Source organism: Channa argus, chromosome 12 (genome assembly GCF_033026475.1).
Source record: "Channa argus isolate prfri chromosome 12, Channa argus male v1.0, whole genome shotgun sequence".
Classification (NCBI taxonomy): domain Eukaryota; kingdom Metazoa; phylum Chordata; class Actinopteri; order Anabantiformes; family Channidae; genus Channa; species Channa argus.
Window position 1 is genome coordinate 12924963 of NC_090208.1, and position 22777 is coordinate 12947739.

A 22777-nucleotide genomic window follows, 5' to 3' on the forward strand; every position below is an offset into this window, starting at 1 on the left:
ACTCAAGCACGGGATGAACATGCAAACTACACAGAGACAGGCCACACTTAATGAGTGGATTTAAACTGGGGACCTTGTAGCTGTGAAGTGGCAGCGCCAACTACTCCACCACTGTGCTGCCCACAAAGTATTCTAAATTTGTAAAGATTAAAAATCACACAGTTGGTTGAACAGTAAATCAGTACACTGTGAAGTAGTCAGTGAAAAGATTATTGAATAAAAAGAATATTGTATAAAACTACAGGATGGGATTAATACAAGAACATTTCCACGTCACAGAAGTAACAACAGCTAATTCAGCAACAGCAACTGTAGCAGGAACAACTGCAGCTCCAACAACTACAGCTGCTGTCACAACAACTGTAGAAATAACAACAGCTGATTCGGCAACAACTGTAGCAGCAACAACAACTGATTTTCAATTCAATTCAATTCAACTTTATTTATATAGCGCCAATTCACAACAAAGTCATCTCAGGGCACTTTACAGAATAAAGTCAAGATTATAAAGATGTATAAAGAGAACCCAACAATTCCCCCTGGAGCAAGCTATAGCCAACAGTGGAGAGGAAAAACTCCCTTTAACAGAAGAAACCTCCAGCAGAACCAGGCTCAGGGTGGACGGCCATCTGCCTCGACCGGTTGGGGTGAGTGGAAAGGGGAGAGAGAAAAGAACAGAGCAACAAAAGCAACAACAAAACAACGGGCAGATTGGTAGGACCAGTAGCTGCATGCTGGAAGACACCTGCAGAAAGGGACAGAGAGAGGGGGACAGAGGAGGACAAAGAAAACTACGGGAGAGAATACACAGAGTTAATGACATACAGTGGTGACAATTGTGGGGTGAGAGGAGAGGAGAGATGGTCAAGAGGAGGAAAGGAGCTCAGTGCATCGGGGGGTGGGTCCCCCAGCAGTCTAAGCCCATGGCAGCATAACTATAACTAACTATATGCTTTATTAAAAAGGAAGGTTTTAAGCCTAGACTTAAAAGTAGAGAGGGTGTTTGCTTCCCGAATCTGAACTGGGAGCTGGTTCCACAGGAGAGGAGCTTGATAGCTAAAGGCTCTACCTCACATTCTACCTTTGGAAATTCTGGGAACCACAAGTAGGCCTGCATTCTGAGAGCGAAGTGGTCTACTGGGATTATATTGTAGCAACCCATGGTTTATTGGAGCTAACTGTGGGAGGCGGTGAAGCTAAAGCTAAGGCTAACCCTAACTGACTTAGCTAACCTAATCAGCTAGCTTGGGTGCTAGCAAGCTAGCGTCAACGAACAGTTCAAAATGGCAGGCGGAAGGGAGAACACTTGCGCCCCATACACCGCACAACCCCAAGTGTCTCGAGCTGTTTGACATAAGCAATCACAACACAACTCTTGCCTTTTTACAGCTACCTCTCACAACAGAGATAGCTGAGCTTTATTTTGAACACACCCACAAGTAGCCGATCACCGTGAGGGCCATTCATACACCCATCACCTTCACTCACGGTGCCGACTAACACATACACTTTACATGGCAAACCTAAACATGTGAACACACCTAATACACTAACTGTAACGTAATCATTTAACAACATTTAACATTTAAGCAATTAAAGCACAGAACTATTATGAACTATTATTATTATTAGAACATTACATTAGAACATTTACCCATAATTCCCTCGGGGCAGATTGCATCCGCCCCCACACTAACCCACTTGCTGGGCCGTTACACTGCCCCCCCCCAAGAGGGTTCAGTGTCCCCACAACCCTCAGTCACTCAGTCCCACAACAAAGTCTCTTAACTGTCCCGGCAGACGTCGAGCACGCGCCGGTCTTTGGAGCGGCCCACTCACCGCACCAGGCTCAGCCCCAAGTCCACCATTGTTCATGCTGGCACTGGGAGTGGCCGACAAAAGACTGTCCTCCGGTTCTGTCACCGGATTTGGAGCCAGAGGATGATATGGCGCCAGCCGATCCCTGTGCAGCACCACCCTCCGCCCCCTTCCTGGCATGCAAACCCGATAGACCACCTCAGAGATCCGGTCCAGGATCTCTCTGGGCCCCTGCCAGTGGCTGGTGAGTTTTGGCGAGAGCCCCCGCTTCCTCACAGGGCAGTACACCCAGACATTGTCCCCAACTGAAAAAGGGTGTCCATGGCACTGTCCATCATATGCCCGCTTTTGTCGGGCCCCAGCATCCCCTTGGGATTCCCGAGCCAGCTGATAGACCACACTAAGGCGCTCCTTGAGCTGCCTGAGGTAATCCAACTCTGGGCCCCCCGTAATTTCAGGCTCCGGGGGTGGCCCAAAAACCAAGTCCACTGGTGTCCGGAGCTCCCTTCCAAACATCAGTGTGGCTGGGGTACATTGGCTGGACTCCTGGACAGCAGTCCGGTAAGCCCACAGGACCAGGGGTAGGTGCTGGTCCCAGTCCCAGTTGAGTTGCGAGGGTGCGAAACCGCTCCACCAGTCCATCGCTCTGAGGGTGGAGTGGTGTGGTCCGAGTCTTTCTCAACCCAAGCCGCTGGCACACCTCAGCAAACAGCCGGCTCTCAAAGTTCCGCCCCTGGTCGCTGTGCAGTTCCTCCGGTACCCCAAACCGGGAGAACATGTCCTCCACCAGTCGCTGGGCAGCTGTAGTGGCAGTCTGGTCCGGAACTGCATATGCCTCAGCCCACTTGGTGAAGTAGTCCATTGCGACCAGGATGTAGCGATTGCCAGCCTCGGTAGTGGGAAAAGGGCCCAGGATATCCACGCCGACCCTCTCCATAGGCGCACCGACCAGGTACTGCTGCAGAGGCCCTCGGGAGCGTTGGGTGGGTCCTTTTTGAGCTTTACAGTCATCACAGCAGTGGACATGAAGCTCCGCGTCCTGACGGCAGCCTGGCCAGTAGAAGTGCTGTCGCAAACGGCGCACCGTCTTGGAGTTTCCAAAGTGGCCAGCCCCGGCAGATCCATGGACCCACCGGAGTACCTCCGCCCGAAGAGCACTGGGGACCAAGAGTTGCAGGCGGTCAGCCCCCCCACCTGGTGCCCGCCACTGCCGGTAGAGGATACCGTCACAGAGCTCCAGGCTGCCCCACTGTGAGTGAAGCATCTTGATCTCTGGTCCTCTGGCTGAAATGGCCGGCCATTCCGGTCGTTGTTGAGTCTCCAGCCAGCTGCGAACCTCAGCCAGCACCGGATCCATCTCCTGATGCTGCTGCAGCTGTTCTCTGCTGAACGGCTCTCCCTCCCCGGTGGTGACTGCAGCTGCTGATGGCCCCAGCTCTCGTTCCTCATGGCGGCGACAGTAGCCGCACTCATCCAGAAGACAGGGGCGTCGTGAGAGGGCATCAGCATTGCCATGCTGTCGCCCTGGCCGGTGCTGGATATCAAAGTCATACTCCTGGAGGATCTCCAGCCACCTTGCCACCTGGCCCTCGGGCTGCTTGAAGTTGAGCAGCCAGGTGAGAGAGGCGTGGTCGGTCCTCAAAGTGAACCTGGTGCCAAGGAGATATGGTCTAAAGTGTCTTACAGCCAGGACCACCGCCAACAGTTCTCGCCTAGTCACACAATAGTTGCGTTCAGGGCGGCTCAGACTGCAGCTGTAGTAGGCCACCACTCATTCTCCTGTCTCCCCCCCTTGAGAGAGTACCGCTCCAATTCCCACTCCACTGGCATCCGTGTCCACAATGAACGGCTGCTGGGGGTCGGGGTACGCCAAGACAGGAGCCTCCGAGAGGTCCACCTTCAAACGTTGGAAAGCCCTTGAGCAGGCCTCAGACCACTCGAACCGCCGGCCCTTCTCAGTCACTCGGTGGAGGGGACTGGCAATGGTGGCAAAGTCTTTTAGAAACTTCCGGTAATAGGAGGCTAGGCCAAGGAAACTCCTCAGCTCACTGGTGGTGGTTGGCTGGGGCCACTCTTTAATTGCAGCCACCTTGGCCCGGTCCGTGGTCACCCCGTGCTCGCTGACCACGTGACCCAGAAACTGAGTCTCTCTCGCCAGCAAGTGGCATATCGCTGGGTTAAGCCGCAGTCCAGCCTGACGAATGGCCATGAATACGCCTGCAAGGTTATTGATGGCATCCTCGAAGCCCTTGGCGTGCACCAGCAGGTCGTCCAGGTAGACAACACAGCGGCTCCGAGGAATGTCCTTAAGAACACGCTCCATCAACCGTTCAAAGGTAGCTAACCTAAGTGCCTCGAGCTGTTTGACATAAGCAATCACAACACAACTCTTGCCTTTTTACAGCTACCTCTCACAACAGAGATAGCTGAGCTTTATTTTGAACACACCCACAAGTAGCCGATCACCGTGAGGGCCATTCATACACCCATCACCTTCACTCACGGTGCCGACTAACACATACACTTTACATGGCAAACCTAAACATGTGAACACACCTAATAACACTAACTGTAACGTAATCATTTAACAACATTTAACATTTAAGCAATTAAAGCACAGAACTATTCAGAACACATTTACCCATAATTCCCTCGGGGCGGATGCAATCTGCAAACACTAACCCACTTGCTGGGCCGTTACAATATGGTGCTATGAGATCTTATATGTATGATGGAGCCTGACCATTCAGAGCTTTATACGGACTGTCCGAGGGCTCGATGATGTCATTGGCCACCATACTCTCGATCAGTTCTTGTGCGGCTTGGCATTTCACCAACGGCAGTCTATGGGGCCGCAAGCCAATGGGAGGCGCATCGCCAGTGTCAATGTGGTGCTGCACCAGGCCCGTCCTAGTGCAGTCCTTGTCCCTGGCAGCAAAAATGTCTACGAAGTCCTGCAGCAGCCTGTTCAGCTGCTGCCGCTGCGCTGCGTCAAGGTGTCCACCGCTCCGCTGCGCTAGCTCCGCAACAGCGGCAGCAGTCTCATCAGAGGGAGGAGCATAGGCACGGGGGGGTGGCTGTTGGGGTACGCTGGCCCTGGCTTTGCGGCTCCCACGGTGTCTCCGTTGCCCCTCCTGCCCGGCCTGGGCTGGAGAGCGATGGTCTCGATGAGGCTGCTGGGGTGCGCTGGTCCTGGTGGTGCAGCTCCCTCGGCGTCTCCGTTGCCCCTCTTGCCCGGCCTGGGCTGGAGAGCGATGGTCTCGATGAGGCTGCTCGGGTGCGCTGGTCCTGGTGGTGCAGCTCCCTCGGCGTCTCCGTTGCCTCTCTTGCCCGGCCTGGGCTGGAGAGCGATGGTCTCGATGACGCTTCTCGGGTGCGCTGGTCCTGGTGGTGCAGCTCCCGCGGCGTCTCCGTTGCCTCTCTTGCCCGGCCTGGGCTGGAGAGCGATGGTCTCGATGAGGCTGTTCGGGTGCGCTGGCCCTGGCTGTGCAGCTCCCACGACGTCTCTGGGATTCTCCAGCAGCACTCCGGCCTGACCGGAGGGGTATGGTCTCTGCACCGAGACAGATAGAAGACCCCGGCACGTCGACACAAGCTCCCCAGCGGGCCAGCAGATCCAGACCCACAATGCAGTCGTCTCTAATGTCTGCAAGCCAAAACTCATGGCTTATCTGTTGCGCCCCCACCACCACGGGTAACAGTTTCTTGCCTGGCATAACTGTCTTTTTCCCCGTCACCGTAAGCAGTTCAGTGGTGGTGGGAGTCCAGTCTGCGGGGAGAGGACCAGCGGTCCCCGGCAGTACCCCCCGTCGCAACAGGCAGATGGTGGATCCTGTATCCACTAGCGCCCTGCAAAGCTGCCCTGCGATGACACAGTCTATGTACAACCCCATAGCGGCTCCACAGCGTCCCACTGTGGGGCAGTCTATTTGGAGGAGTGGTTGGAAGCGGGATGAGGGGTCCCTCACTGCCTCATCCCGTATCCGTTTCCCGTCTGTGGCTCAGCTCTGGGGCGAGGGCTCGCAGCTAGGCAGTCCCTGGTGAAATGCCCTGGCTCCCCACAACGATGGCAGCGATCGTCCCTTGGTCGTCGTCGTGTGACAGCTGGCTGGGCCCGGGTGGTTACCTCTCCTTCTAGGCGCTCCCCGGCGGCCTCCCGGCTGGCTGCCCTGACTGGCCTGTGCCAGGACGGGGATCGGCCCGGTGCTGAACCAGCCCCCAGCACCTCCTCTGCACGCTCGGCTTCTCTCAGGGCCTCTTCCAGTGAGCGGGGTGTTGACAGGCGGACATGTTGGCGAAGTCGCTCTGGTGCTAGCCCCCGCAGAAAGGAGTGGAGGCTCAGTTCCTCTCGGGGTGCAACCGGAAAGGTGGGGTAGCCGCATTGGGTGTAGATCAGCGGCAAAAGCCCCCAAGCTCTCTCCGTCATGTCGCCGTTGGAGAGCGGCGGTGATGGCTTGGAGCTCCCGACGATCCTCTGGGAGTAGGTCAGCAAGCACCTGCAAGGCAGGACCTTCCAGGGCCAGGGCCAGGTGAGTAGCCGTTTCCTCACCGCTCCATCCCCCATGGAGGGCAGCCAACTCGACCTGGGCGAGGTAGGGTTCCAGTGGAGTCAGCCCACTGTAACGTTGTAGCTTTACTGCCGTTATGGGTAACGGTCCGCGTCTCCCGTGGTCAGGGTTGCAGTGTGTAGACCGGCCCACACTGGTGCCGTCGGGTCGGCGTGACTCGCTAGCCTTTCGCTCTGCCCCCAGCTTGAGGTGCTCCAGCAGCACGCTGCTCTCTAAGACTGCACGCTCTAACTCGCCTATGCTTCGCTCCATTATGGCGTCTACTAGAGGATAAATCCCACTTGCTGACACCAATGTAGCAACACACGGTTTATGGGAGCTAACTGTGGGAGGCGGTGAAGCTAAAGCTAAGGCTAACCCTTACTGATTTAGCTAACCCAAGTGCCTCGAGCTGTTTGACATAAGCAATCACAACACAACTCTTGCCTTTTTACAGCTACCTCTCACAACAGAGATAGCTGAGCTTTATTTTGAACACACCCACAAGTAGCTGATCACCGTGAGGGCCATTCATACACCCATCACCTTCACTCACGGTGCCGACTAACACATACACTTTACATGGCTAACCTAAACATGTGAACACACCTAATAACACTAACTGTAACGTAATCATTTAACAACATTTAACATTTAAGCAATTAAAGCACAGAACTATTCAGAACACATTTACCCATAATTCCCTCGGGGCAGATTGCATCAGCCCCCACACTAACCCACTTGCTGGGCCGTTACAATATGGTGCTATGAGATCTTATATGTATGATGGAGCCTGACCATTCAGAGCTTTATATGTAAGAAGCAGGGTTTTAAATTCTATTCTAAATTTAATGGGAAGCCAATGGAGAGAAGCTAGTGAAGGTGAAATACGATCTCTCTTGCTAGTTCCAGTCAGCACTCTTGCTGAAGCATTTTGGATTAATTGCAGGCTCTTTAGGGAGTTACTGGGGCATCCTGAAAGTAGGGAATTACAGTAGTCCAACCTAGAAGTAACAAATGCATGGACCAGTTTTTCGGCATCACTTTGAGACAGGATGCTCCTAATTTTGGCAATGTTCCGTAGGTGGAAGAAGGCTGTTCTAGAGATTTGTTTTATATGTGAGTTAAAGGACAGATCCTGATCAAAAATACCTCCAAGGTTCCTTGCAGTAGTACTGAAGGCCAGACTTATGCCATCTAGAGTAACAATATGGTTGGACATCATATGTCTGAGATTTTTGGGCCCAAATACTATGACTTCAGTTTTGTCTGAGTTTAAAAGTAAAAAATTGTGGGACATCCAGGCCTTTATGTCTTGTAGACATGCTTGAAGCTTTATTAACTGATTATTTTCATCTGGTTCCATAGATAAATATAGCTGGGTATCATCAGCATAACAGTGGAAATTTATGGAGTGTTTTCTAATAATGTTGCCTAAAGGAGACATATATAAAGTAAAAAGTATTGGTCCTAACACAGAGCCTTGTGGAACTCCATAGCTAACCTTTGTGTGCATGGAGGATTCATCATTAACATGAATAAATTGAAATCTATCAGACAGATAAGATTTAAACCAACCTAGTGCAGTTCCTTTAATCCCAATTTCATCTTCCAGTCTCTGTAATAAAATGTTATGATCAATGGTATCAAATGCAGCACTAAGATCTAACAGAACAAGTATAGAGATGAGCCCATTATCTGAGGCCATGAGAAGATAGTTGGTGACTTTTACCAGTGCTGTTTCTGCGCTATGATGAACTCTAAATCCTGACTGAACGTCTTCATACAAATTATTCCTATGAAGGAAAGGACTACTTTTTCAATTATTTTAGAAATAAAGGGGAGATTAGATATCGGTTTGTAATTGGCTAAAACACCTGGGTCAAGACAGGGTTTTTAAGTAGTGGTTTAATTACAGCTACCTTATAGGCCTGTGGTACATAGCCTGTTTGTGATTGATGATATCTAATATGAATGTATCTATTAAGGGTAAAGCTTCCTTGAGCAGCTTAGTTGGAATAGGGTCTAGCAGACAGGTTGTTGGTTTAGATGAGGTAATAATTGAAGTTAGCTCAGAGAGATCTATGGGTAAAAAGCAGTCTAACAGGGATTGGGGCCTTATCGATGACTCTAGCACTGCTGTACATGAAGATCTATCTGTAATTTTTGGGGGGAGGATCTGGTGAATTCTTTCTCTAATAGCTACAATTTTATTCATAAAGAAAGTCATGAAGTCATTGCTGCTCAAAGTTAAGGGAATAGTAGGCTCAACAGAACAATGGCTCTTAGTCAGCCTGGGTACAGTGCGGAACAGAAACCGGGGGTTGTTCTTGTTTTCTTCTATTAATGATGAATTATGCTGTTCTGGCATCACAGAGAGCTTTTTTGTACATTTTTAAACTATTTTTCCAGGCTAAATGAGATTCTTCTAACTTTCTGGAACGCCACTTCCTTTCCAACTTTCGTGTTTCCTGTTTTAAGTTGCGTGTTTGTGAACTATACCATGGAGATCGCTTCTGCTGGTTTACTGCCTTCTTTTTCAGAGGGGCAACACTATCGAGTATTGTACGTAGTGAGGCTGCAGAACTGTCAACAAGATAATCTAGTTGTGCAGGAGTAACATTAAGGAGACTACTTTCCATTGTATTAACATATGGTGAAGCAAATGATGAAGAAATAATTTCTTTAAATTTGTTGAAAGCTTTTTCACTTAAGCATCTGCTATAGTGGAATTCTTTCCTAACTGCTGTATAGTCCGTTATTGTAAATTCAAATGTTATTAAAAAATGGTCAGACAGAAGAGAGTTGTGAATAATTATCCGCTTCAATTCCATACGTAAGGACAAGGTCTAACGTGTGACTAAAACAGTGAGTGGGTTTATTTACATTTGGGAAAAACCAATTGAATCTAATAATGAATTAAACGCAGTGCTCAGGCAGTTACTGTCAGTGTCACAGCATCCGCCCTTCTATCCTCCCCTTCCCTCCTGCTCTCTCTCTCTCTCCCTGTTTGTTTTCTTTCTCCCAGAGCACCTGGACTGCAGCGGCGGCCACACCTGCAAGCAATCACTCATCCTGATGACAGCAGTTCATATACCGGTCTCCTCCACGCCACAAGTTGTCAAATCGTCGCAGTAACCTCCTTGGTACTCGTGTACATTAGGCTCTTGGTAAAACCCGTTAGTTTGTAACAGCTAACCTGCTCTTTTTCTCCCTGCCCTCAGATCCTCCGGCCGCCCTGCTGTGTTCAGCGACCCCCTCGGCTCCCCGTCTCCACGGCTCCTCGGACCAGCCTCTCCGTTCTCCAGACATCGCCTCCCGGCAGCGCTCCCCTTTTCCCCCGACCCAATTCACTGTACCTTCCCCTAAATAAACATTCACGCCCTCCTAACCGCCTGGTTCCGTCTCTCTTTCTGGGTCCGCAAAACATTAAATACACATCAGAGTGTGTCAGAACGATTTGGCCAGCTAAATGGACCCAGCAGACGCGAGCCACCTGCAGCACGCGGTCTCCAGCCAGGGGGCTCTCCTGGCCCAGCATGACCACCAGATGCGGCGGATCGAGGAAGCCTTGGACCGGAATTCCCAGTAGCTCTCACAGGTGACGGACACACTTAGGGTTCAGTGCTCCATGTCGGCCTCTTCCGCCGAGCCTGCTCCACCGCCGCACCCGCCTACCTCAAGTGGGCGGAGGCAAAGCTGGGTAGCTCGTTTCTGATTCCATTCCACACATTTGTCGAGGAATTAAGAAAAATTTTTGATCACCCGGCGCGTTCGAAGAACGCAGCCGACAGGCTTCTCTCTCTCCGCCAGGGCTTTCGTAGTGTGGCGGATTTCTCGGTGGAGTTCCGGGTGCTCGCTACGGAGGCCCAATGGGACGACGCCGCTCTGCGGACTGTTTTTCGCCACGGACTGTCCGACCCGGTGAAGAATGAGCTGACACACCGGGATCCTCCCGATTCCCTGGACGAGCTAATTGAGCTAGCCATCCGTCTGGACAACCGCATCCGTGAGCGGCGGAGAGAGAGAGGACAGATACCAGCATCTGTTCCCAAGGGCCTGCGCACTCCCCCCCTTAAGAGTCTCGTTTCTCCGGTATCCAGTGCTTCAGCCTCTTCTGAGCTCCCTGCGGAACCCATGGAACTGGCTCGTGCCGGTCTTTCCCCCACGGAGCGACAACACCGGCTTCAGGCTGGTGAGTGCATTTACTGTGGTTCCACCAGACATTTCATTGCACAGTGTCCCTCACGGCCAAAAGGGGGAGCTCGTCAGGGAGACTGGGGGCCCTGATGAGCGGAGCCGTTTTCCCTGAGAACCCCCAAACCCGGCTAACAGTGTCCACAAACCTCTCTTACCAGTCAGTCTCCCTCCCCCTATTGGCACTGGTAGACTCTGGGGCAGAGCATAGTCTACTAGATGCCTCCCTAGCCAAACAGTGGTCTCTTCCCCTTATTCCCCTGGATCAGCCTTTGAAGGGCAGAACCCTTGATGGATCAGTGGTCACGGAGATTTCACACAAAACAACCCCTCTACACCTGTTAGTTTCTGGCAACCATCAAGAAGACATGTCCTTTTTCCTTATGCATTCGCCTGACAATCCCCTGGTTCTGGGCTACTCCTGGCTAAGGAAACATAATCCCCACATTGATTGGTTCTCCAATAAAATAATTGGCTGGGGAATCCCTTGCCACAACTCTTGTCTCCTTTCAGCACCATTCCCTGGTCACCACTCTCCTCCCGTGGACACTTCCCCCACACCGGATATGTCCCTCATTCCCCCAGCCTATCATGACCTCGCCCCAGTCTTCAATAAAGAGCAAGCCCTGTCACTCCCTCCCCACCGCCCATTTGACTGTGCTATTGATCTCCAGCCTGGGGCACCGTTACCCACCGGTCGCCTGTACAACCTCTCTCACCCCGAAAGGGAGGCCATGGAGAAATACATCAGGGAGTCCCTACAAGCCGGTCTCATCCGTCCATCTTCCTCCCCTGTCGCTGCGGGTTTTTTCTTTGTCAGTAAGAAGGATAAGACTCTCTGCCCATGTATAGATTACCAGGGGTTAAACAACATTACGGTTAAGAACAAATACCCTCTCCCCCTGCTTAACTCTGCTTTTGAGTCCTTACAGGGTGCAACCATCTTCACCAAGCTGGATCTCCGTAACGCCTACCATCTGGTCCGAATCCGCGAGGGGGATGAGTGGAAGACAGCGTTCAACACACCACTGGGCCAGTTCGAGTATTTGGTAATGCCTTTTGGTTTAACTAATGCTCCAGTGGTTTTTCAGTCTCTGATGAACAGTGTGCTCCATGACTTTATCAACCGGTTTGTTTTTGTTTACCTGGATGACATATTAATTTTTTCACGCAATCTTCATGATCACCAACAACATGTTAGACTGGTATTACAGAGGCTACTGGAGAACAGACTCTTTGTTAAGGCGGAGAAGTGTGAATTTCATGTTTCAACTGTGTCGTTCCTAGGATTCCTTATTGGTGAGGGAGAGGTGAAGCCTGACCCCGAGAAGACACGCGCAGTCACGGAATGGCCCAGACCTGGGACCAGGAAGCAGTTGCAACGCTTTCTAGGCTTTGCCAATTTCTATCGCAGATTCATCAAGAACTACAGCACAATTGCCGTCCCCTGGACAAAACTAACATCTCCCATTGCCCCATTCCGCTGGACAGAGAAAGCCGAGGGAGTGTTCACCCAACTTAAGGAGCAGTTCACCTCTCCTCCCATCCTGTCTCAGCCCGACACCTCTCACGAGTTTGTAGTTGAGGTGGATGCCTCAGAGGTTGGCGTGGGTGCCGTCCTTTCCCAGCGCAGTGAGGGCGACCAGAAGCTGCGGCCCTGCGCCTTCTTCTCACGCGAGTTGTCCCCTGCCGAGAGGAACTATTCTGTGGGTGATCGTGAGCTCCTGGCAATTAAGCTGGCACTGGAGGAGTGGTGCCATTGGCTAGAGGGGGCGCCACAACCATTTATCATCTGGACTGACCATAAAAACCTCGCTCATCTCAGGACCGCCAAGCGACTCAATTCCCGCCAAGCCCGATGGTCCCTTTTCTTTGACCGCTTCAATTTTTCCCTCACCTACCGTCCCGGGTCTAAGAACATCAAACCCGACGCTTTGTCCCGCATCCACGCCCCTGAGACATCCCCCCATGATCCCGAACCCATTCTCCAGCCGTCATGTGTACTGGGGGCCCTCACCTGGGAAATCGAACGAACTGTGCGCACGGCCCAGCAGCAGGAGCCCGATCCCGGCACCGGACCTCCTGGTCTCCTTTTCGTTCCTTCTCGGGTTCGTTCCCAGGTCCTCCAGTGGGCCCAATGCTCCAAGTTCTCCTGTCACCCCGGGGTGGACCGTTCCATACACCTCCTCCGGAGACACTTCTGGTGGCCATCTCTGGTTAAGGACACCCGGGAGTTTGTGGCGGCCTGCGCCACCTGTGCCCGGGGAAAAACTCCCAAGAAACCACCAGATGGCCTCCTTCAACCCCTTCCTATACCCAGTCGCCCATGGTCACACACTGCCCTGGACTTCGTCACAGGACTTCCACCATCTCATAGAAATACCACTATCCTCACCATCATCGACCGCTTCTCCAAAGCTGTCCACTTTGTCCCCCTGCCAAAATTACCTACAGCCACTGAAACAGCTGAGCTTCTCACCCAGCATGTTCTCCGTCTCCATGGAATCCCTCGCGATATTGTTTCGGACCGTGGCCCACAGTTTGTCTCCCAGGTTTGGAAGGCCTTCTGTAAGGCTCTGGGGGAAACCGTCAGTTTGTCTTCCGGGTTCCACCCCCAATCCAATGGCCAGACTGAGCGTGCAAACCAGAGACTGGAAACCGCCCTCAGATGCGTCACCTCATCTAACCCCGCCACCTGGAGTTCATTCATTCCATGGATTGAATATGCTCATAACTCTCTCACTTCCTCTGCCACAGGTCTCTCGCCCTTTATGTGCTCTTTAGGGTACCAACCGCGAATGTTCCCAAATCAGGAGACGGAGATCGCAGTTCCGTCAGTCAACGCACACATCCGCCGTTGCCGTAGGCTATGGAAAGAGGCCCGGGCAGCCCTCCTCCGGACGACACAAAGGAACAAGCGCCTCGCCGAACCGCGGCCCCCACCTATACACCAGGTCAGACTGTCTATCTGTCCACTCAAAATATTCCTCTGCATATCGAATCTCGTAAATTAGCCCCCAGATATATTGGCCCCTTCCCTGTTGTAAGAATAATTAACCCATCCACTGTACAGCTCATACTCCCCAGAAGTATGAGAGTGCATCCCGTGTTCCACGTCTCTCAGTTAAAACCAGTCTCTTCCAGTCCTTTCCATCAAAAACTCTGAGTAAGGGACTGGAGGACGGTACACGATAACAAATAATAGTGGTTTTTGAGTTTTCCAGTTTGGGTGTGAAAGGCTAAGAGTAAGGCTCTCAAATGAGTTATAACTATGTTTAGGTCTAGGGTTTATTGATAAGCTAGAATGGAAGATTGCTGCAACTCCTCCACCTCGGCCTGTGCTTCTAGGAACATGATAATTAATATGATTTGGGGGGGTTGACTCATTTAAACTTACATATTCTTCCTTCTGCAACCAAGTTTCAGTGAGACAAAATAAATCGAATTGATGATCACTTATTAAGTCATTTACTAACAGAGATTTAGAAGAGAGAGATCTGATATTTAATAATCCACATTTAATAGTTTTGGGGTTTTGTTCTGTAAGAGGAGTAGTCTTAACTTTTATTAGATTATTATGATTAACTCCTCTTGTTGTCATATTTACTTTATGTAATTTAGGTCGGGGAACAGACACAGTCTCTATAGGTATGTGGGAGTTTTGGGGGGGTGACAGTTGTAAGGACACTGCAGAGAGGCGTGTAGGACTGGATCTCTGCATCCTAGGCTCAACTCTGGATTGTCATTCTTTTGGTTGTCTAATAAAACCAGCCATATTTCTGGATAAGAAAGCTGCACCATCTAAAGTAGGATGGATGCCATCTCTCCTAATCAGCCTAGGTTTTCCCCAAAAACATTTCCAATTGTATATGTAGCCCACATCGTTTGCTGGACACCACCTAGACAGCCAGCGGTTGAATGACGACATGCGGGTGTACATGTCGTCATTGGTCAGATTTGGCAGGGAACCAGAGAAAATTACGGAGTCCGACATTGTTTTTGCAAAGTTACACACCGATTCAACATTCATTCATCCTGCAACAACACCAACAGGTCCAACAACTACAGCTGTCATCACAACAACTGTAGTAGTAACAGAAGTAACAGTTGCTGATTTGGCAACAACAACTATAGCAGCAACAACTGATCCAACACCAACAACTGCAGCTCAACAACTACAGCTGCTGCCACAACAACTGTAGAAGTAACAACAGCTGATTCGAATTAACTGACTAATCCACAATAAACTAATTTTGGGCCCGACACACATCGAATTCCTCTGAATTAGATTGTAGACTCATAGTGTTTCGAAGCAATCAGATAAATTAAAACACCTCTATCTTTTTCTAATATACAATTGTTTAGAATTTTGTATTATAAGTCTCATTTTAACAGGTCTAAATTACCATTTCAGTGTTTGTATTTTACATAAACAAAAGAAGAAAGAATAAATATGCAGTAGTTAATGAAGAAACTGAAAATGGCATTAACTGAGAAATAGGAATACGTGCTACTGCGTGATGCTTATAATTATAAACAGAATGCAAAATTTAAGAAAATAATCCAAATAAAGTAAATTTAGTTAACGCACATTTTGCTTCTTTTTCTGCACCTTGGCCCTTACTACAAATCTGCATTTTCTACATATGTCCTCATGGAAGTGATTGGATACAGGTAGTTTTCTATTGAGATTCCGACAGAATCCTAAGAACATTGGTCATCACAGTGAATAATGCAATATAATTGTGGCTTTCCTTTGCAGTAATGGATCAAGCAACAACAGCTTGACCCTCAGATTTTTATCTGGATCTGCCCCCAACCCCAATGAAATTGCAAACGTTTTAATTACAGCAGCTGCAAACATCACAGTCTTTACCATTGACCCTAACTCCATCTCTGTGAATGGCACAGGTATGCAACACTAAATGCTGCCTTACTAAATATTTACAATGCTACACAACTGTTTGTCTGAAACGTTGATCTATTATCTCATATTTATGTTTTGACATCAAACCAAAATGTTTACATTACATTACATTACATTTACATTTAGTCATTTAGCAGACGGTTTTATACAAAGCGACTTACAAGTGAGGTTGTTGTTTTCAGTCTACAGCAAAAATAAAGGAATTGGCCTCACTGTTTCAATATTTTTGCAGGGAAGTGAGTGAAGAATATGTGTAAATCGGCTGATAAGCTGATAGTGTGCAATGGTTTACACGGTCTGACAATAGTTTGACCTATAACTTAACCAGAAATCTTGGGATACTCAAAAAAGCCCAGGGTGATCCAGTACAAAAGTCATGTGAAATCGTAACACTACAGATGTTGACAGTCCCTGCAAAAATCTGAACCAAGTGTTGGATATGTCTTTTCAGTGACAGATGAAAAAACAACTGTGGTAAGAATTATTTTCCTGTTTTTTATTATGTACAGTAGCAAATAAAGTATGGAAACACAAGGCAATTTGGTATTTCTAGTATCTTTTGTTGGTTTTACTAAAATAAATCACAAATCCTACAAAATAATGCAAAACATTAAAATTTTAAAACGTATTTGAGCACAGAAAATTTCATTTAAAATAACTCAAAAAACAAAGCTCTAACTGAAATATCGAAATTTTACAAACATGACTAAAAGATCATGGCATAAAAAGGCGGATTTAGGTTTTTTCCACATCCTGTAAGGTTCCATTACTAATTAATAAATGCCTTGAGATTATTATTGAAATTATTTGGCAGTATTGAAATTAATAAAATTGAAATTAAACTCATATTTACTGCAGCACTTTGCCATGAAAATGCTATATATATTAGAGAAATTGACATCCAACAATGAGATCACTGCTTCCTTATTTGACACTCTGACTTATACAAAATTACATGTCAGCAACTTGATGTTCAAATAAAAAAATCTTGCAGCAAACTACACTATGTATTTTAGTTGCAACTATAATTTCACAGTTGTTTTGTGAACAGACTGCACATGAACGGTCCAATCAGAACATTTATCCCCAAATAACCTGTTTACATCTTTAATGTAACCATATTCAACTCATTTTGATCACTGTACTTCACCAAGGCACAACCTGTAAAATGTATATTAAATGATAACTGTGTATCTTACCCACAAAGTGGTATTTGCTCCTCCATAAAGTATTATAGATAATCCAGCTTTCACCTGGTAGCTTCACCTGGACTGCCTTTCTCCAAATTTGACTAAAATGGGAATCATAATTGCAGTGCCATAATTCTCCAGCAGATGTCATTATGGCCAGAGGGATCAACTGTGGTCAGCCAACCATTTAAAGCCAACTGAGAAACATACCCATAGTTCGCCTGTCTATCTTTGTGTCCAAACATAAAAGATCTGAGAAACAATGTCCACATCAGCAACAACAACAAGGTTTAGTTATCTGAAGGTTGAATCATGTCATCTGGGAAAAGAAGTCCTGTTGAAATGATTCAAGCTTCATTCCCCTAAAAGTAAAAAGTCAAAATCACCACCATCACTCCATTTATTTATGGCATATGTGAAATGTTTTTCAGTGTATTCTGAGCTTGGAGATGATTGAACAATGCCCTCTACTCTACATTGTAATGTTGAATTGATAGAAATAAGTGAAAATATACTTTGTTGCTTACTTAACTTAGAAAAACAATAGTTAAAGTTCATCATAAATGACCGGTTTAATTAACTCAAGAGGAAGTTACTATTCTTTTAACTAAAACTGTTATTATAAGGTGTATATTTATTAGTATCACATTTCTGACTTAGCAGCTTGAGATTTTAACAAGCAGAATAGTAAGGTGGATATAGCAGTCATCCACGAACCACAGGGTCAGTGGTTCTATTTCTGGAGCCTCCCTTCCTTTCCGCTTTTAAATAGGATGAAAGCAACTGGTTTGATTGGTCAATATTTTGTTCAGCCCTGATAATGCATTCCTCCCCCAACAGCTTACCCATGAAAATTGGGTAAGATGCCCTTTAAAATTAAATATTGCAGTGATGGACAGAGGTTGAGAGGAGTGAAAAGAAAGGGAAGAAAAATGTGCATAAGGGACACATAGGTGTTGAGAGGCTGTGACAAGTTTGCGTGAGTACTTGATATATATTCTAGTATGACATCTCATGCGAAAAAATCTTGTCTTGCTGCTCCTGTTTTAAGAATGAGGGTCAAATGAGTACACTCTCAAGTTTCCTGAAAAGCTTAGAAAAACCTGGTTCACCCCTAAAATACCTGTAATTATTACCCAGAAGTATTACGCAGATTTACAGCTGCAAATCTGGTTTTGGTAAAGATCTGTGAGCTGGTTAACAAGGCGCCATGTTTTGTTATCCAGTTCAGTTTCTTTTAAAAGTAACTTCTTCCACAGTCTACAGCTGAAGGCTGTAGACGAGATGAGATGAGAAGATAAGAAGCTGAAGAAATGCATGAGTCTGCAGAGCACTCAAAAGGATTGTAAGATGATCGTATTGTAGGTCAACACTGTCTTGTTGTTCTGACTGAAAGTCAAAATGTGACTTTCCTTCACTACGTACAGTATATATATATATTTTAGAGACTGTTCCTCTCTGTTCAAGTCTGTCTTTTTCAATTTCATGGCTACTTAGAGTGCAAAACAAGTGGCAAAGCACAATTACAGCTGTTAGTTAGTTAATGCACAGTTAATACATGTACAATATCTGACATTCACTACACCTGCCCTTTAGTAAAAGTCTGATATTTAGGATACCTGCAGCTCAAGGGCATGTCACAACTAGAATCTTGTGGTTTGTTATTATATAGAAAGTTCTCTCTGTGTATGACTTTATTACTTCCTTGACACATCAAATATCTACAATGAAAGGACAACCTGAAACAACCTGTCTGACAGCATCTGTCTGTCTCTGCTGGTTGTGAGCCAGGAAGGACAATTATTGGCTGCTAATAATGTGTCAAATATGTGTGTCTGGGGAGTGAGCGGGAGTCACACCTGCTGCAGTGGTGTGAGTATATCACCCACTGCTTCTTGTTTCTCCTGGCTGACAGTGGGCTGGTCAGGCTGGGTGAGCACGGGGGCACTCCCTGAGACTGGGGTGGGACTGGTTATTACTGAGCCCCCATTAGCTGCTATGGCCTCAGCTATGAGCACCTCAGGGTGGCTCTTGGCCTTGTGAGCAATGACAGAGTCCTTTTTCTCAAACTTTTTGCCACAAATGGAGCAAGAGAATTTATAAGAGGCTTCTGCGTCATGCTTCTTCATGTGCCAGTTTAATGAGGCCTTCTGACGGCAGGTGAAGCCGCAGATTTCACACCTGTCACAAGATGGAGACAGAGAAGAGGTTTTAGTCCAAACTCACTTCAGCACATCTGCAGACTCAACTTTCAGTTTTAAAGCAATTTACTCAGAACCAGTGATAGCTAGCTGCACCAGACATTCAGCATTAATTATAAGGCTATTGTAAACAGACTGAACTAAATGTTTTCTAATTTGTTACATCCATGGATCCAAGCCAGACTCCTGATATTTTGCATTTCCTTATTTTGACAGAACATATCATCACAGGACAGTAAAAGGTTGAGTCAGCTCACTGTATTGGCTTCTCTCCGGTGTGGATCATCCTGTGCACAGCTAGATTATGGGAGCTCTTGAAGGCCCGTGCGCAATACTCACAGATGTAGTCCCTTTGATCTGAAAGGTGGAGGACAAGCCCAAATTACCAAACTAAAGGACAAGTCAGGTTTTAAAACTACCATCTCATATCTTGGCATAAACTAGTAAAGACAAATGCAAACAAAAAGTGTAATGTCCCGTCTGAACATCGCTTCACAAAACATCTGTGCTCTAACATTACCTGTGTGGTGTTTAGCATGACGCAACAGCTGTTTCTGCAGGCGAAACAAGCGGCCACACGAAGGGTGTTCACACACATACTTTTTTTTTAACAAGTGCTGGTATTTTATATGGTGCTGAAATAAAGAGATGAGAAAACCGTGTCCGTATGCAAGAATATCCTGTCTACTAGACAGTTTAGGATATTAAAAGCATCATGGATAAAGTTGACAGGATATCAGACCTGTAAGTAGCGTGGATGTGCTAAGACAGTACCACAGCCCTCTATGTCACAGCGGACATACTGCACGGGGGGCTTTTTCCTATGCAGAGGAAAATTTATAATAATCATGCTCTGCCCAAATAAGACTGGCTGTAAGTGGCAAACAATATGACAAGGACTACACACACCTTCGTTTTGGTTCCCGAGGAGCTTTGCCATCTTTTTTCTCCCTCGCCTAAAACAAAAACAAATTTAGATGTTTAATATCCATTTATACTGTTAACAAAATAAATAAAACTAACTTACCCAAAGCTTCAATTTGTCAATAGGGTTGGGAGTCTTTATTCCTACGCATACTTTTATTAAATTCAGTTTACAGTTGTTTAATTTCTTGAATGTCTTGTATTGACAACAACTGTAACAATAAACAGTATGTTTGCTGTTTTATTTTTTAAAAGATTTTGACAATATCTCTGACAGAATATGTGCTGTGGTTTAAGTTTCAGGCTTTGGATAAGTGTGGTCTGACTAAACAATACTGCTTATTTTACATGTTCTTCTTTTCCTTCGGGCTGTTCCCTTTAGGTGGTCACCACAGCGAATCATGTGCCTCCATCTAACTCTGTCCTCTGCATCCTCTTCTCTCACACCAACTAACTTCATGTCCTCTCTCACAACATCCAGAAATCTCCTCTTTGGTCTTCCTCTAGACCTCCTACCTGGCAGCTCCAACCTCAGCATCCTTCTACTAATATATTCACAGTCTCTCCTCTGAACATGTCCAAACCACCTCAATCTGGCCTCTCTGACTTTATCTCCAACACATCTAACATGAACGGTCCCTCCCTTAAGCTCTGCTAACTCCAGCTCTGTCTCCTGTCTTTTCTTCAGTGCAACTGTCTCACCACCGTCTTGAACACCTTTCCTTTCATTCTCGCTGATACTCTTTTATCACAAAACACACCTGACACTTTTCTCCACCAGTTCCAACCTGTTGCACTCACCTCTTCACCTCTTTTCCACACTCTCCATTGCTCTGAACCATTGACCCTAAGTACTTAAAGTCCTGCACCTTCTTCACCTCTGCTCCCTGTAACCTCACCGTTCCACCTGGGTCCCTCTCATGTTTTCCAAAGCAGACCTCCACCTCTCTAGATTTTTTTCCCAGATTTTTCTCTGCACATCACCCTTTCTCTTCAAAATGGGCACCAGTACACTTCTCCTCCATTCCTCGGGAATCCTCTCACTCTCCAAGATCTTGTTAAACAAACTAGTCAGAAACTCTACTGCCACCTCTCCTAGACACTTCCATACCTCCACAGGTATGTCATCAGGACCAACTGCCTTTCCGCTCTTCATCCTCTTAAACGTCCTCCTCACTTCACTCTTACTAATCTTTGCTACTTCCTGCTTCACACCAGTCCACCTCTTCTACTCTTTGTTCCCTTTCATTTTCCTCATTCATCAACTCTTCAATGCTCTCCTTCCATCTTCCCATCACACTCCTGGCACCTGTCAATACATTTCCATCCTTATCTTTAATCACCCTAACCTGCTGCACATCCTTCTCATCTCTATCTCTTTATCTGGCCAAACTGTACAAATCCACCTCTCCCTCCTTAGTGTCCAACCTAGCATACAAGTCCTCCTATGCTCTTTGTTTGGCCTTTGCCACCTCTACCTTCACCTTACGCTGATTCTCCCTGTACTCCTGTCTACTCTCTTCAGTCCTCTCAGTGTCCCACTTCTTCTTAGCTAACCTCTTTCTCTGTATACACTCCTGAACTTCCTCAATCCACCACCAAGTCTCCTTGTCCACTTTCCTCTTTCCAGATGACACACCGAGTACCGTACTACCTCTTTCCCTGATCACATTAGCTTTAGTGGTCCAGTCATCTGGAAGCACCTCCTGACCACCCAGAGCCTGTCTCAGTTCCTTTCTGAAAACATTCTTCCCACTTCATCATCTGTTCTGCCTTTGTCCTCTTCATCTTCCTCACCACCAGAGTCATTTTACACACCACCATCCTGTGTTGTCTGGCTACACTCTCCCCTACTAATACTTTACAGTCACTGGTCTCTTTCAGATTACAACATCTACAACGAAGATGTCGTCCATCGGAGTGCTTCTACGTCCGCTCTTACATGTCACTATGTTCCTGCCTCTTCTAGAATAATATGGTTACTACAGCCATTTCCATCCTCTTTGCAAAGTCTAACACCATCTGTCCTTCTGCATTCCTGTCCTGAAGGCCAAACCTGCCCATCACGTTCTCATCACCTAGGTTCCCTTTTCTTACACGTCCATTGAAATCTGATCCAATCACCACTCTCTCACCTCTGGTGATGCTCTGCATCACTTCATCTAACTCACTCCAGAATTTCTCCTTTTCTTCTAACTACCTGTGGGGCATAACCACTAACAACACTGAACATCAACAATAACAACACCAACATTCAAAGTCCTTACTGTCAGTCCTACATTCTTAGCTTTCCTCTTCTCTCTCTGCCTACGAACACACCTTCCTCCTCTTCGACCAACATTAGTCCAATTTCCACCGGTACCCTGTAGGTCAACAGCACCGGTGGGGGTTGTTGTTAATCCGGGCCCCGACCGATCCGGTATGGAAGTCATTGTCATGCTTCGCATTTTTTATTTGACGTGTTTTACGTTGGATGCCCTTCCTGACACAACCCTCTGCATTTATCCAGAATTGGGACTGGCACAAGGAGACACTGGCTTCTGCCCCCTTGCAGTTACATTGGTCCTGTTAATGATTACCACTTACAAACTTTTATTTTCAGTCCTTCCATGCAGCCATCATTGATGTTCATAAAAGCAATGTAATGTCTGTCGTTATGTACAAGAAGAATAAATAAAATGCCATGCACTGCAGATTACCCAATGGATGGAAAATGATAAGGAAAATGTTGTTTCTCCTAGACAAATTAAGCTTGTTAACCCACGTATAGCATATTGGATGGCTGGAAAATGCCAGTCATGAGCTACAACTAAGATCTAAAACCTAACTTTTTTGACCTGCAAAAGTATTAGTTGTTTGTACTTTTATTTGAGTACTCACTCTGTGACACATAAGGAAGTCTTTTTTAATTGCGCATTAGACTGTGATTAGCTTCCAAAATATTTGCTTTGTCACAAATCAACCTCTACGGGC

At 47.1% G+C, this 22777-nt stretch overlaps 1 protein-coding gene across 1 annotated transcript; it reads right to left on the reverse strand.

Moving 5' to 3' along the window:
* Nucleotides 1-18506: 18506 nt before the first annotated feature.
* Nucleotides 18507-19763, reverse strand: LOC137137627 (E3 ubiquitin-protein ligase ZFP91-like). Its single transcript, XM_067524141.1, has 4 exons — nt 19623-19763; nt 19401-19515; nt 19138-19237; nt 18507-18860 (listed from the first exon to the last, which is right to left on the reverse strand). The coding sequence occupies exons 1-4, from the start codon at nt 19728-19730 to the stop codon at nt 18533-18535; spliced, it is 651 nt and encodes a 216-aa protein (XP_067380242.1). The 5' UTR covers nt 19731-19763; the 3' UTR covers nt 18507-18532.
* Between the last annotated feature and the right edge of the window lie 3014 nt (nt 19764-22777).